Source organism: Nerophis ophidion, linkage group LG08, assembly GCF_033978795.1.
Source record: "Nerophis ophidion isolate RoL-2023_Sa linkage group LG08, RoL_Noph_v1.0, whole genome shotgun sequence".
Lineage (NCBI taxonomy): Eukaryota > Metazoa > Chordata > Actinopteri > Syngnathiformes > Syngnathidae > Nerophis > Nerophis ophidion.
In genome coordinates this window covers 64,494,714-64,511,359 of record NC_084618.1, presented here as the reverse complement: position 1 = coordinate 64,511,359, position 16,646 = coordinate 64,494,714, and the positions used below count along the sequence as shown (strand labels likewise).

At 39.8% G+C, this 16,646-nt stretch overlaps 1 protein-coding gene across 1 annotated transcript; it reads left to right on the top strand.

Moving 5' to 3' along the window:
* The first annotated feature begins 10,020 nt into the window (after positions 1-10,020).
* LOC133557107 (stonustoxin subunit beta-like) lies at positions 10,021-14,232 on the top strand. Its single transcript, XM_061907357.1, has 5 exons — positions 10,021-10,703; positions 10,779-10,811; positions 12,549-12,611; positions 12,718-12,860; positions 13,577-14,232. The coding sequence occupies exons 1-5, from the start codon at positions 10,643-10,645 to the stop codon at positions 13,982-13,984; spliced, it is 708 nt and encodes a 235-aa protein (XP_061763341.1). The 5' UTR covers positions 10,021-10,642; the 3' UTR covers positions 13,985-14,232.
* Positions 14,233-16,646: the final 2,414 nt, after the last annotated feature.

The following is a 16,646-nucleotide window of genomic DNA, read 5'->3' as shown; positions in this document are numbered from 1 at the left end:
ATGTTTGGAGTTCTTTCTTCTTAGCACAAATCACTTGCACCTTTTGCAACGCTGCTGACAGACGAACTGATCCTGGATAAAAAACCGTGACCTGCTTTTTTTTCTGGGGGGGGGCATTTAGGGGTACAACCTCTCTGTGTGTCTTGCCATGTCCGCATATATATTTGATGTTATCAAAATAGGTCAAATTGTCATAAACACATTTTTGTATTGGATAAATATTTTTTACATTAGCGCACAGCATCTATGAAGCTCCACTGCTTTGTGCTATAACTCCCCCTTGTGGCTGTGAGCAGTATTGGATTTGATCTTAGGTCTTTGAAGTGACGTCAGTGTGACATTTTTGCTTTGTATTTTTCCTTGTGATTTTAATTTTAAAAAATATTATGGAGCTTCCCATCAATGGTGGCACGAGTTAACATTTTTGTTCGGACTTTTTAATATTTTTTTTTAGGCCGGGGGAGAAGTTGTGACACACAAACAAACACCTGGCTGTCCAAGTAACACCATACTGACCAACAGTAGAATACATCCATCCATTTTCTACTGCTTATTCCCTTTTGGGTTCGCCGGGGGCGCTGGCGCCTATCTCAGCTACAATCGGGCGGAAGGCGGCGTACACCCTGGACAAGTCGCTTACTCATCGCAGGCTCCAACACAGATAGACAGACATCACTCACACTCACATTCACACACTAGGGCCAATTTAGTGTTGCCAATCAACCTATCCCCAGTACCCGGAGGGAACCCACGCATTTACGGGGAGAACATGCAAACTCCACACAGAAAGATCCCAAGCCTGGGATTGAACCCAGGACTGCAGGACCTTCATATTGTGAGGCAGACGCCCTAACCCCTCTGCCACCGTGAAGCCCAGTAGAATACAGTAGCTAAATATTCATTACAAATAAGGAGATTTTTTTTCAATCAGTGCACTGTGACATTACACACAGTTTGAACAGTAACATCGTGTTTGAGCATTTCATTAAGATATTCTTTGGCGTACCACTTGATGGAGCCCAAATTAAGTTAAGTTAAACTACTACTGAGTGTCACACACACTAGGTGTGGTGAAATTTTTCCTCTGCGTTTGACCCACCCCCTTGTTCACCCCCTGGGAGGTGAGGGGAGCAGTGAGCGGCAGTGGTGGCCACGCCCAGGAATCATTTTTGGTAATTTAACCCCCAATTCCAACTCTTGATGGTGAGTGCCAAGCATGGAGGTAATGGGTCCCGTTTTTTATAGTCTTTGGTATGACTCGGCCAGGGTTTGAACTCACAACCTACCGATCTCAGAGCGGACACTCTAACCACTAGACCTCTGAGTAGGTTAAATACCACTGTTTGATAATCACTTGCCTATAGGAGGGGTTTCCAAACTTTTTCCATTAAAAAGTAAAAGCATGCAACAGCCATTTTGATATTTTTTTTATTTTGTAAAAGTTAAAAACAGACTTTGTGCCAACTTTGTGTGTGTGACAAAGAGTGTTATTATTTTATTATTATTATTATTATTATTATTTTTAGTACTAAAAGTTCAGCTTCATCATTTTTCTTACATGTTTACTTTTTGTTTGACTTTATTTCAACAATTAAACCTGAGCTATGGGCTACAAATGGCCCCCGGACCACATTTGTGACACCACTGGTTTAGAGTAAAGGTGTGATGATAACCATAGAACAATAAAAAATGCTCTTACTTACATAGGAAATATGCTAATACATTAGTTATAATCAATCAATCATCAATCAATGTTTACTTATATAGCCCTAAATCACTAGTGTCTCAAAGGGCTGCACAAACCACCACGACATCCTCGGTAGGAAAACTCACACCCAGTGGGACATTGGTGACAATAATGACCCAGTGGGACGTCGGTGACAATGATGACTATGAGAACCTTAGAGAGGAGGAAAGCAATGGATGTCGAGCGGGTCTAACATGATACTGTGAAAGTTCAATCCACAATGGATACAACACAGTCGCGAGAGTCCAGTCCAAAGCGGATCCAACACAGCAGCGAGAGTCCCGTTCACAGCGGAGCCAGCAGGAAACCACCCCAAGCGTAGGCGGACCAGCAGCGCAGAGATGTCCCCAGCCGATACACAGGCGAGCAGTACATGGCCACCGGATCGGACCGGACCCCCTCCACACGGGAGAGTGGGACATAGAAGAAAAAGAAAAGAAACGGCAGATCAACTGGTCTAAAAAGGGAGTCTATTTAAAGGCTAGAGTATACAAATGAGTTTTAAGGTGAGACTTAAATGCTTCTACTGAGGTGGCATCGCGAACTGTTACCGGGAGGGCATTCCAGAGTACTGGAGCCCGAACGGAAAATGCTCTATAGCCCGCAGACTTTTTTTGGGCTTTGGGAATCACTAATAAGCCGGAGTCCTTTGAACGCAGATTTCTTGCCGGGACATATGGTACAATACAATCGGCAAGATAAGATGGAGCTAGACCGTGTAGTATTTTATACGTAAGTAGTAAAACCTTAAAGTCACATCTTAAGTGCACAGGAAGCCAGTGCAGGTGAGCCAGTACAGGCGTAATGTGATCAAACTTTCTTGTTCTTGTCAAAAGTCTAGCAGCCGCATTTTGTACCAACTGTAATCTTTTAATGCTAGACATGGGGAGACCCGAAAATAATACGTTACAGTAGTCGAGGCGAGACGTAACAAACGCATGGATAATGATCTCAGCGTCTTTAGTGGACAGAATGGAGCGAATTTTAGCGATATTACGGAGATGAAAGAAGGCCGTTTTAGTAACGCTTTTAATGTGTGCCTCAAAGGAGAGAGTTGGGTCGAAGATAACACCCAGATTCTTTACCGTGTCGCCTTGTTTAATTGTTTGGTTGTCAAATGTTAGAGTTGTATTATTAAATAGAGTTCGGTGTCTAGCAGGACCGATAATCAGCATTTCCGTTTTTTTGGCGTTGAGTTGCAAAAAGTTAGCGGACATCCATTGTTTAATTTCATTAAGACACGCCTCCAGCTGACTACAATCCGGCGTGTTGGTCAGCTTTAGGGGCATGTAGAGTTGGGTGTCATCAGCATAACAGTGAAAGCTAATACCGTATTTGCGTATGATGTCACCTAGCGGCAGCATGTAGATGCTGAAGAGTGCAGGGCCAAGGACCGAACCCTGGGGAACTCCACACGTTACCTTAACGTAGTCCGAGGTCACATTGTTATGGGAGACACACTGCATCCTATCAGTAAGATAAGAGTTAAACCAAGACAGGGCTAAGTCTGACATACCAATTCGTGTTTTGATACGTTCTAATAAAATATTATGATCGACGGTATCGAAAGCAGCGCTAAGATCGAGGAGCAGCAACATAGATGACGCATCAGAATCCATCGTTAGCAATAGATCATTAGTCATTTTTGCGAGGGCTGTCTCCGTGGAGTGATTTGCCCTGAAACCGGATTGAAAGGTTTCACATAGATTGTTAGACGCTAAGTGTTCATTTAACTGCTCCGCAACAATTTTTTCAAGGATTTTTGAAATAAAGGGAAGGTGAGACACCGGTCGGTAGTTTACCATGAGGTCAGGATCGAGGTTAGGTCTTTTAAGAAGAGGATGAATAACCGCTTTTTTGAATGCTAGGGGAACAGTGCCCGAGGAGAGTGATAAGTTTATAATATTTAGCACTGATGGACCTAATAATACAAAGAGCTCCTTGATCAGTTTCCCAGGAAGAGGGTCAAGTAAACATGTTGTCTGTTTTATTCCATTTACACGTTGTAACAATTCCTCTAATGTTATTTCCTCAAAACGAGAGAAAGTATTTTGGAGGGCAGTATCCGCCGTATATACAATCGTGTCAGTGTTAATAGAACCCCGTTGTAGCTGGGACGCATTGTCTTTAATCTCCTTTCTAATGACTTCAATTTTCTTACTAAAGAATTGCATAAAGTCATCAGCTGAGTGGGTTGAGCTACTGGAAGGAGTCCCTTGTTGGGTTAGCGATGCTACCGTATTAAACAAAAATTTAGGATCGTTTTTATTACGGTGGATGAGATTTGAGTAATATTTAGCTTTAGCTAAGGTAAGCATGCGTTTATAAGTTATTAAACCATCACTCCATGCTTGATGGTGCACCTCAAGTTTAGTCGTGCGCCATTTGCGTTCCAGCTTTCTACATAATAATTTCTGAGCTCTAGTGTCTTCTGTAAACCACGGGGTGCGCTTTTTTGGAGCCTTTTTTAACTTTAGCGGTGCTATGTTATCAATGGTTTCGCGCAGGGCGTCGTTAAAGTTGTTAGTGAGGTTATCAATAGAGCCCACATACTTTGGGAATGGTGCCATTACCGAGGGCAGTAGGTCAGCAAGAGTTGTCGTTGTGGCTGTATTAATGTTGCGGCTGCTATAGCAGTTATTATTATTATTAGTTTGACGAACATGCGTCTGAACCTCGAATTTTATAAGGTAATGATCAGACAATACTTTAGTATACGGGATTATCGTAACTTTGGAAACGTTGATGCCCCTGACAAACACTAGGTCTATCGTATTACCGTTGCGATGCGTGGGTTCATTTATTATTTGTGTGAGACCACAGCTATCAATTACAGTCTGGAGCGCTACGCACGGTGGGTCCGATGGGGTATTCATATGGATATTAAAGTCCCCCATTATGATTATATTATCGGCGTGTGTCACTAGATCAGCAACGAACTCTGAGAATTCATTAATAAAGTCCGAATAGGGCCCTGGGGGGCGGTAGATAACAGCCAGGTGTAGAGGCAGCGGTGTGACAGTGCAATAAAACATAAAACATTTAAAAATGCCTATTGGATGCCACACATTCCCATTCCCTTTCCATAATGTCTCTCTCTATGAAGGCGCCTTCTAGTGCAGTGTCTAGTCGCCGGGGGGTGTGGCCTAAACAACGCAAATAAACCACAAGAGCAGGGGTGTCCAAGCAGTATGGCATCTTTAATTTTGCCTGGAAGACGGCGCAAGTTTAGTAAGCAATATGGTCAGGATAGAAAACAATCTGATAGCTGCCATTTTGTCACCATCTGGTCGTTACTGAAAGTACCTCAACCATTAACTGAATCTGTCCGAACAACCTTCCCTAGTCATGGTGCACAAAAATACCCAGCAACAATTCAACAAACATGGTCACACATAATTGAACCTGCTCATTGAACTTTGCGGATATTATATAAAAAAAAACTCCAATCAACATAAAAAAAATAATAATAATCTAAATTACACCTACTTAAATTAATTACAAGTGATGATGGGAAAATGAAAAACACTCTCCCCACACTTATAATGTTTGGCACATTTAACTGCTTGATTTTTCTGATTGATTAAACAACTTTAAGGCGGTTGTCACAGAATTAAACAATGTGGGAGTTGAACTTTCACATACTGTTGATAACCAAATATAATAATTGTATAATTGTTCATTATACATCCATTATATTAACATAGTTTGTACTCATATACTGTATGTAAAAGCCTTATGTATATATATATATATGTATATATATATATATATATATATATATATATATATATATATATATATATATATATATATATATGTATATATATATATATATATATTATAGCTGTCGAACAATTCAAATATTTAATCGCAATTAATAGCATTGTTCATAGGTTCGCTCAAAATTAACCGCGATAATCCCAGATATATATGGTAATTGGGTTATACTTGTATAGCGCTTTTCTACCTTCAAGGTACTCAAAGCGCTTTGACACTACTTCCACATTCACCCATTCTCACACACATTCACACACTGATGGCGGGAGCTGTCATGCAAGGCGCTAACCACGACCCATCAGGAGCAAGGGTGAAGTGTCTTTTTCAAGGACACAACGGACGTGACGAGGTTGGTGGAAGCTGGGGATTGAATGAGGAACCCTCAGGTTGCTGGCACGGCCACTCTACCAACCGCGCCTTACCGTCCCCAAAAATATAATTTTCATTCATTCATAAGTGTACCCTAGACAGATCATTTTTAAGTTTTACACCATGAGAGGATACATGTATTTGTTTTAAATACATCTTTTAAACATTATGCTTTTTTTTAACACAAAAAGGACAAAAATGATTTAATGACAATAAAAAAATTGCTTGAGTGTTGGTGTCTTGCCAGATTTTGTCTTTTTTTTAAATACAGAAGTTATATTCCTGCTTTAGAAGCACTAGCATTCAGAGGAGCTACACTTTGTTTTTGTTTCGATAGCAGTTTCACACATTAATAACACAAAATGTTTATTGTTCTGATGACGCTTTCGTTGCCAGAGATGTTTTTGTAATATCCATCCATCCATTTTATACTGCTTGTCCCTTTTTGTGGTCACTGGGGGCTGGAGCACATCTCAGCTGTAATCCATGATATTTCTACCTGAATAAATGCTTTTGATATTCTGTACATTACATGTTGTACAAGTTACTGGACTCCATATTGCTGCATGGCAATGTTTTAACCTTTTCAATTAATTAATAACTTTTAATATTCAGCCTGCTGTTGTGTTTTATAATTTCCCTGCCTTCTCTTTAATTGCGATGGCTGTTTTCTTCAGTTCATTAGTCCCCAGCGAGGGGCAGACACTAAGTCACCCCTGCAACCAATTTCAACCTCAAAGTATTTAAGCTCGTCACTGACAGCTTGGTCTTGCTAGTTATGGTCTCCTGGACCTCCCAAGTTCATGCGCCTGCTTCACCTCGTCAGTCCCGGTACGTTGTCTCTCCTTAGTCTTGTAATTCCTCACCTTTTTGTGTTTGTTTCTTAGCCTCCCTGAGGTAAACAGGATTCTGTGTTGGACCTTTTGCTGTGCTCAGTGTGCCCCGGCCTTTTCTCCTGCCAACCCCTTTTTGGACTTATTACATTTTTCCCTTTTTGTAATTCAACCTTGCCTCCTGTCTCTGCATCCTGGGGTCAACTCCTTGATCAGTTCTTATCACTGCTAATAATTTTATAATAGATTATATATATATATATATAACATATATATATATATATTGCACACTATATTGTCAAAAATATTTGGCCACCTGCCTTGACTCACATATGAGCTTGAAGTGCCATCACATTGATAACCCACAGGGTTCACTATGATGTCGGTCCACCTTTTGCAGCTTCAACTCTTCTGGGAAGGCTGTCCACCACAAGGTTGGGGAGTGTGTTTAAAGGAATTTTCGACCATTCTTCCAAAAGCGACCAACAACACTGATGTTGGTCGAGAAGGCCTGGTTCTCAGTCTCCTTTCTAATTCATCCCAAAGGAATTCTATCGGGTTCAGGTCAGGACTCTGTGCAGGCCAGTCACACCAGACTCTGTCATTCACGTCTTTATAGACCTTGCTATGTCCACTGGTGCACAGTCATGTTGGAAGAGGAAGGGTCCGGCTCGAAACTGTTCCCACAAGGTTGGGAGCATGAAATTGTGCAAAATATTTTTGTTTCCTGGAGCATTCAAAGTTCCTTTCACTAGAACTAAGGGGCCAAGCCCGACTCCTGAAAAATAACTCCACACCATAATTCTTCCTCCGCCTAATTTCACACTCGGCACAATGCAGTCCAAAATGTACCCTTCTCCTGGCATCCTCCAAACCCGGACTCGTCCATCAGATTGTTAGATGGAAAAGCATGATTCATCACTCCAGAAAAGGTGTCTCCACTGCTCTAGAGTTCAGTGGTGACGTGCTTTATACCATTGCATCCGATGCTTTGCATTGGACTTGGTGATGTATCCCTTAGATGCAGATGCTCGGCCATGGAAACCCATTACATGAAGCTCTCTGCGTACTGTACATACAGTATTGGATTTTCACACTAAGTTTGGAGCTCCATAGCAACTGACTGTGCAGAAAGTCTTTGCACGATGCGCTTCAGCATCCGCTGACCCTTATCTGTCAGTTTACGTGGTCTACCACTTGGTGGCTGAGTTACTGTTGTTCCCAAGCTCTTCCATTTTCTTATAATAAAGCGTTTGGAATATTTAGGAGCAAGGAAATTTCACGACTGGATTTGTTGCACAGGTGGCATCCTGTGACAGTTCCACGCTGGATATCACAGAGAGTGGCCCAAGCTTTCACAAATGTTTGTAGAAACAGTCGCCATGCCTAAGTGCTTAATTTTATACACCTTTGGCCAGGCCAAGTGATTAGGACACCAGATTTGTATCTTTGCATGCTGTTGTCTGTTTTTTTTAAGCCCAATGCAACCCCCCAGTCAAAAAGTTTGGGCTCTGCTGCACTAAAATCTCGATTAGTGATGGATCAAAACACGTTGGCTTTAACCACTAAGCCAGGAAGTTATGTCTTGGCCGGGTTTTTTTTTTACTTGTCTGTTGGTTCGTTAGCAACATAGGTCATAAAGTTATGGGCGGATTTTTAAGAAACTATCAGAAAGGGATTCGATTTCAGGGGTGATCCGGAACACAACCCGGATTCAGGATTTTTTTTTAAGGATTATTTGTCACGCCTGTAAGTTTATATTTTGGTTTTGGTCAGGTTATGTTTTGTTTTTTGGACATTTAGTTCGGTCTTGGCACTTCCTGGTTTGTTCTCGTCTCCATGCCAACTCTTTAGTTTTCACCTGTCATGTCACGTCCCTGTCCTCAGCCTCACACCTGTTTTCACTAATTATCATAGCTACTTAAATCACTCTTTTTCTTGTCTTCGTTCTGGGATCTTCACACTCACACACCCTACCCCTGCTGTTCCAACCTTCATGCCCTTGTCCACAGTTCCGTGCCGTGTAAGTTTTGTTTTTTATGCCACGGTGCTAGTTTTGTTTTTTCATGCCAGAGTGCAAGTGTTTTCTTTTCATGCTTGTAGTTTGCAGCATTTATGCTAGTCTTTTGTTTGTTCATAGCCAAGTGTTTGTACCTCCTTGTGGGCGCCCTTAGTTTGTTTATTTTTTATTATAGTGTTTAAATAAACAAAGATGTACTCACAGTCACGTCTCGTCCGTGCAAATCATTCTCTGCATCGAAGAAACAACTTTAATCCAAGCCAAGTTATGACATAATTAAATATTTTACTTTTTTTTTAAATCATTTGCTTTCAAATATATTCAGTGACAATTTTAGTGTCATTTATTCATTATTCAAGCTTCATTCCGGACACAAACATGGTGCATAGTGGAGTAAAAACGACAACAAAAGACAACATAAATTTAATTCTTAAATTAATACAAATAAAAAAACTATTATTTACATATTAATCTATTAATTTATTAGTTTTATTTTCATTTAGTTGTCCTGTACTATTCCGTGGTTAATTTCTCATGACACTTGTTGGCAAAGTGAAAACATCCCCTGCAGAATTAGGCTGCTTGCATTGATTGGTGTCCATCTCCATCTTCCTATAGATAGATAGATACTGTAGATAGAATGGCTGCGAAACTTTGGGTGTCCCACGATTCGATTCAATATCAATTCTTGGGGTCGCGATTCGATTATATATCGATTTTTTTCGATTCAACGCGATTCTCGATTCAAAAACGATATTTTTCCGATTTCAAAACGATTCTGTATTGATTCAATACATAGGATTTCAGCAGGATCTACCCCAGTCTGCTGACATGCTAGCAGAGTAGTAGTTTTTTTTAAAAAGCTTTTATAATTGTAAAGGACAATGTTTTGTCAACTGATTGCAATAATGTAAATTTGTTTTAACTATTAAACGAACCAAAAATATGACTTATTTTATCTTTGTGAAAACATTGGACACAGTGTGTTGTCAAGCTTATGAGATGCGATGCAAGTGTAAGCCACTGTGACACTATTGTTCTTTTTTTTATTTTTATAAATGTCTAATGATAATGTCAATGAGGGATTTTTAATCACTGCTATGCCGAAATTATGACTAATATTGATACTGTTGTTGATAATATTCATTTTTGTTTCACTACTTTTGGTTTGTTCTGTGTCGTGTTTGTGTCTTCTCAATTGCTCTGTTCATTGCAGTTCTGAGTGTTGCTGGGTTAGGATTGGTTTTGGAATTGGATTGCACTGTTATGGTATTGCTGTGTGTTGTTTTGTCGGATTGATAAAAAAATGAAATAAATAAAAAATATATATTTTTGAAAAAAAATCGATTTAAAAAAAAATGAGAATTGATTCTGAATCGCACAACGTGAGAATCGCGATTCATATTTGAATATATTTTTTCCCACACCCCTAATAGATAGATAGTACTTTATTGATTCCTTCAGGAGAGTTCCCTCAGGAAAATTAAAAATCTAAGGTTGGTCCTCACTTAGCATGCTGTGTTAGGGATGCTGCCCATATTTCCATATTTGCGATGAGAATATAGTGTCATCGTTAATGAACTGCACATCTTCTGAGATAAATATGGGTCATCGGATCGTCGATGTGACGATCCCACTTTGGCAGCCGGTGCCACAAGCCCATGAGAGAGCTCATTATCCCCACATACCTTACCAAAATGTGGTGCTGGATGCCCCCCAAGGAACACAACCGAAACCCTCTTTCCAGGGAGTGTGTGTGTGTGTGTGTGTGTGTGTGTGTGTGTGTGTGTGTGTGTGTGTGTGTGTGTGTGTGTGTGTGTGTGTGTATATATGAAGTCGCACTTTGCACCGTTGCTGCAGAACGCCGCTGACAGAGGTGAAGGTAGTTAAGAGATGATAAAGATGCCTACCAGTGCTCCCACTACAAGAATCCTGCTGGCGGCCAGGCGACCTGGTGAGTGGACTTTATACATGATCGTTAACATTCTCACCAGTGTTTGCACTGATTCTGTTATTTTTATGTTTACAGGCAAAAAATCCAAAAATGTGGTTCTTCTTAAAGGTGCGTTTTGAGCAACATAGGGGCCATCATAAGCATGATGGCTTACTTTCCTTACAATTTGCTTATTTAGTCCAAACTTTTTGACTTGGGGGCCACATTGGGCTAAACAAAATTGGCTAAGGGGCTGGAAGTACATATATATATATATATATATGTGTATATGTGTATAAAAAAGTATTTAGACAGCCACCAATTGTGCAAGTTCTCCCACTAAAAACGACGAGTTGAGTTTATACCAAAAAGTTCTATTTGGGTTTCATCTGACCACATGACATTCTCCCAATCCTCTGCTGTATCATCCATGTATCCATTTTGGTATAAATTCAACTCGTCGTATTTGGAGGAAGAAGAATACTGAGTTGCATCCCAAGAACACCACACCTACTGTGAAGCATGGAGGTGGAAACATCATGCTTTGGGGCTGTTTTTCTGCTAAGGGGACAGGACGACTGATCCGTGTTAAGGAAAGAATGAATGGATTTTGAATGAGATTTTGAGCCAAAACCTCCTTCCATCAGTGAGAGCTTTGAATGGTTGACCAAATACTTATTTTCCACCATAATTTACGAATAAATCATATAAAATTCCTACAATGTGAATTCCTGGATTTTTTTCACATTATGTCTTTCACAGTTGAGGTGTACCTATGAAGAAAATTACAGACCTCTGTCATCATTTTAAGTGGGAGAACTTGCACAATCGGTGGCTGACTAAATACTTTTTTGCCCCGCTGTGTATATATATATATATATATATATATACACAGCGGGGCAAAAAAGTACATATATATATATATATATGTGTGTATGTATGTATGTGTATATATATTTATATATATGTATATATACGTATATACTGTATATATATATATATATATATATATATATATATATATATATATATATATATATATATATATATATATATATATATATATATATATATATATATATATATATATATATATATACTGTATATGTATGTATGTACGTACATACGGTTTGGGCATACCTTCTTCTCATTTAATGCGTTTTCTTTATTTTCATGACTCTTTACATTGTAGATTGTCACTGAAGTCAAAACTATGAATGAACACATGTGGAGTTATGTACTTAACAAAAAAAAGGGTGAAAGAACTGAAAACATGTTTTATATTCTAGTTTCTTCAAAATAGCCACCCTTTGCTCTGATTACTGCTTTGCACACTCTTGGCATTCTCTCAATGAGCTAACTTCTTCAAGACTGTTGGAAAATCATTTCGGGTGACTACCTCTTGAAGCACATGAAAATCAATGAAACATATTGAATGATAAGGTGTGTATATCTATCTATCTATCCATCTATCTATCTATCTATCTATATCTGATTGGTTTTTGGAGTATGTGAAAGTTCGACTCCTACCTTGTTTACTTCTGTGGCGACTTTCGTAAGGTTTTGTAATCAATCATAAATATCAAGCAGCTAAAAGATGCCAAATTTGAATAAGTGTGGAGAGCGTTTTGCATTTTTCCAATCATGCATTGTATTGGATTTAAATGGGTGTAATTTTGAATTATTTTATGGTGCTTGGGCATTTTTTTTATACCATTTAGAAAGTTCCGTGAGCAGGCTGTGTTATGTGTGACCATGTCTGTTGATTTTTTTGGACACCCTTGTCCAACGCCTTCGCCACGTCTTATTACTGATTGCTGAAGGTTCCTCTCCATCTTACTTTAACTTTTCATTCTTGTTATCCAGAAAAGATTCCAGACTATGATCCCAACATCCCGGAGCCGACAAGCCGAGCGGAGCTCCTTAAATGTAAGACGAGCCTCAAAGACTAGGATTTCAAAAAAAAAAATGTATGCACCATGATGTTTTAGTAAGGACTTTTATGATTTATATCTCTTCATTTTGGGGAAAATAGACTGGATCAACCTTTCTCTGGATGACAAGACAGCCAATAAGATGCTGTGGATCACAGAGGGTGGAGCCAAAGTGGCCCGAATGACAGATGATGTCACTTGTCCTGTACTGGACCGACCAGAAAGATATGAATATGTCCCTCAGGTAGGTCTTCAACTCAAACACTACTCTTACTGTACACACACGATCAATACAAACTGTACACTGACTACTCCGAAGCAGTGTTTCTTCAATTCATCAATTATATCTGTTTCTCAGCTGTGATCCGTATGAACTGCAGCTGTACTTAACTGTAATACACGTTTTCACCACTTGTGGCAGTAACAGCAATCTCAAACCAACAGAAGAAGTCTGGAGGTGAAGTCCAAGGGGAAGTTTCTTAAGTACAAAAAATATGACTAAATTGATGAAGCAGTATTTTCATCTGCACTCAAATTGTATTTGCAGTATAATTGAAAAATATATTCATTGTTATTTTCACTTTATTTTAGCGCAACATAATTATATGTCAGTTATTTGTGAGCCCCTTCTTATGCAGTGTATTTGGTTGGTACTTATTTTTCTAATCAGCCTGACCTAAGCCTAAGGTTTCGATTTTACATAAATAATATTTGTTTTTGTGATTAACGATTTGTTTTCATATCATCAGACAATGCTGTAAACTGTAAGTAGGCTAGGTATAATTATTGAATATGATTAAAATCGAAAAGTAAAATTAATAATTCTTTGTTAATATTTGACTGGGTCACGGATCTTTCTGGGGTGGAAAAGTTGAGCCCCACGGTCAAAAAAGTTAAGAACCCGTGCTTTATAGGACGTTTTATGGTCAACTGATTTTCGTCATTGTTCTCTATCTGAAGGTTCTTTGCAAAGAAGGAATCTTGGGTTTCCGGGCCTACTGGGAGATCAAATATTCAGGCTGGGTGGTAGCCGGGGTAACCCACGAGGGCGCAGGCCGCAGGGGAAGCGACGGACCTTGCGGCCTGGGTGAAAACGAACAGTCCTGGGGTCTGGGCTGGGGCGGATCCCACTACCAGGTGTGGTTCAACGGCATCTTCAACGAAATCTGGGACATTCCCCAATTCAGCACCATCGGCGTGTACCTGGACCACCCGGCAGGGGTGGTCAATTTTTACGCCGTGGAGGACGAGGAGGGCAGGCGGGAGGTGCGACTCCTGAGGCAGATCAAAAGCTCCTTCAAGGGGAGGATGATGCCTGGTTTCTGGGTAGGACAAAAGTCCTCATGTATGCTGAGTAAGAAGGAATAGACCATTTGTTTTTTTTTTTGTTTTTTTTACAATTTCCATTTTTATACATTTCCATTTGTTGATAAAAATGAAATGGGTGGGGAAGTGCATCAGTGATCTGTGCAGAAAGTTTGTATATACGCCTTGTATTCATCAAGAAGCATTTGTGTGGTATGTACAGCCAATATTTTACAGTTTTGTATCACTGTGTGTGGTATAACCATTTTGCAATGTTTTGTGCAATAAAGTATAATTCAATTGTTAAACTTCATTTATTTTGTATTCTTCATTGTGTCACCTTCCTAAAAAAGATTTTTTGACTAAAGTGTTTTTGTATTGCCTTAATCCAGTGTGTTTCAACCACTGTGCCGCGGCACTTGTGTACCGTGAGATATTCTTTGGTGTCCCGTGGGAGCTTATGTAATTTCACCTAAATGGGACCCCAAAGGGAATAAGCGGTAAAAAATGGATGGATGGATGGGTTAAAAAAAATGTTTTGCAAACCAGTATGTGACAGGTTCTCCTGCCGTCATTGTGTGGGTCGCAGTGACCATCGATGCAAGACGCATGATAGCAGGTTTGACTCCCGTTTATTCTTTCAACAAACACGTTTTCTTGCCAGATCAATCATGCCAATTTCTAGCACGCTCTCCTTTCCTGCTCATCGCGGCGCGCCTTTCGGTGGCCGGTAGCTGCGTCTTCCGCGGGGTGGCATCTTGCTCTGGGTCGCTCTCGTCGCTCTCGTGGTCTTTGTTGCCGGTTGTTTCCTCTCCTACTTCTGCTACGATTGCTCCTCCCTCTCCCCTCTTATGCTGCAGCAGAAGATGCAGGGATTGAGAGCAGGTGTGTTGTATACGTACCTGACTCTGATGGCTGCAGTGTCGCTCCAGGCGTGCCCCGCCTCACCATTCTGCTGAATGCTCTGCCTCCTGGCTGCCATCTTGGTCAGGACCGCTGTTTGTCCTCGCCCGCTGTCGACTCGTCTGCTCCGTCTCTCCACACAATAATTATAATAATAAAAAATAAAAATCATTAATTACATTTGTAACGCACTTTACATTTGTAAAAATCTTAAAGTGTTACAAAGAATAAAAAAATAGAGTTAGAATATATAATTAAAAAAATAATAAAATAGAAATTAAAACATGACACACACTAGATAAACATTAGATAAAACAGAGATAAAGATAGAAATAAAAGCATGAAAGCACTGGATAAAACAGATTGGCAAGCAGTGCATTAAAAAACAAGATGGCAGAAAATAAGATAAAAGCTGTGCTAAAAAGATGGGTTTTTAGTCCCTTCTTAAAACTGTCGACCGGCTGTGGTGCTCTAAGATGGTTGGCGAGCGCGTTCCAGAGTTCGGGTGCGGTCGAGCAGAAAGCCCGATGGCCCATTGATTGTAACTTTGTCCTGATGGGTTTGAGGAGGTTAGTATTTTAGGAGCTAAGGAGATTGAGGGGAAAGTAGGTCCTTGAGGTATGAGGTCACGTTGCTGTATTTGCACTGATGAGTTAGCAGATTAATCTTGAATTGGGTCCTGGATGCAATAGGGAGCCAGTGGAGTGATTTGAGGATGGGTGTGATATGATCACGCTTGCGCACTCTCGTCAGGATCCTCGCGGCGCTGTTTTGGATGTACTGGAGCTTTTTGATGCTCTTTTTGGGGACCCTGACGAGAAGTGCGTGGCAGCAATCAAGCAATTGTGCCGTTGTTGAGTGTCTGTGCTGTAGAGCTCGGCAGAGTAACCGTGTAGTACTCTTCCAATCAGTTGGTAGCAGCAGGTAGCTAATTGCTTTGTAGATGTCAGGAACGACGACGATGGTGTGCAGATAAAATGGTATCTAATGCTTAAACCAAAAATAAACAAAAGGCTTGAGCCACTAAGAAAAGGCATTGAAGCTTAGGGATGACTGTGCAAAACTAAAACGGAACTGGCTGCGAAGTAAATAAAAACAGAATGCTGGACGACAGCAAAGACTTACAGCGTGTGGAGCGGACGGCGTCTAAAAAGTTCATCCGTAAATGACATGACAATCAACAACAAAATAGGAGCGCAAGACAAGAACTAAAACACGACACAGAAAGACACCAAAAATCTCAAAATAAGTCACAGCGTGATGGTACAACTACTTTGAGACAAGAGCTATATCGATGCATGCTTGGTTATGGTTTGAATTCACGAGAACGACTTTTTATTGTCAAAATTGGCTGCTGAGTTTCATTATGTAATGTTTTTTGCAGGTGGTGTGCTTCGGAATTTTTTTAATGAAAAAAATGTGCCTCGGCTCAGAAAAAGTTAAAAAACACTGCCTTAATCAAACCCCAAAAATAAAAATACCTTAAAAAAAAACCTAAATTGTTTAAAAAAAAACAAATATATATGTATGTATGTATGTATGTATATATATATATATATATATATATATATATATATATATATATATATATATATATATATATATATATATATATATATATTTATGTAGGTGTGGGAAAAAAATCACAAGACTACTTCATCTCTACAGATCTGTTTCATGAGGGGTTCCCTCAATCATCAGGAGATTTTAATGGAAGCATTCACATACAATGGTTTATATAGAGCACAGAGTGGGTGGGTACAAGCAGGCGTAGGGTGTGGTGATTGGCTCATGTGTTACCTAGGAGGTGTTTCCGTCTATG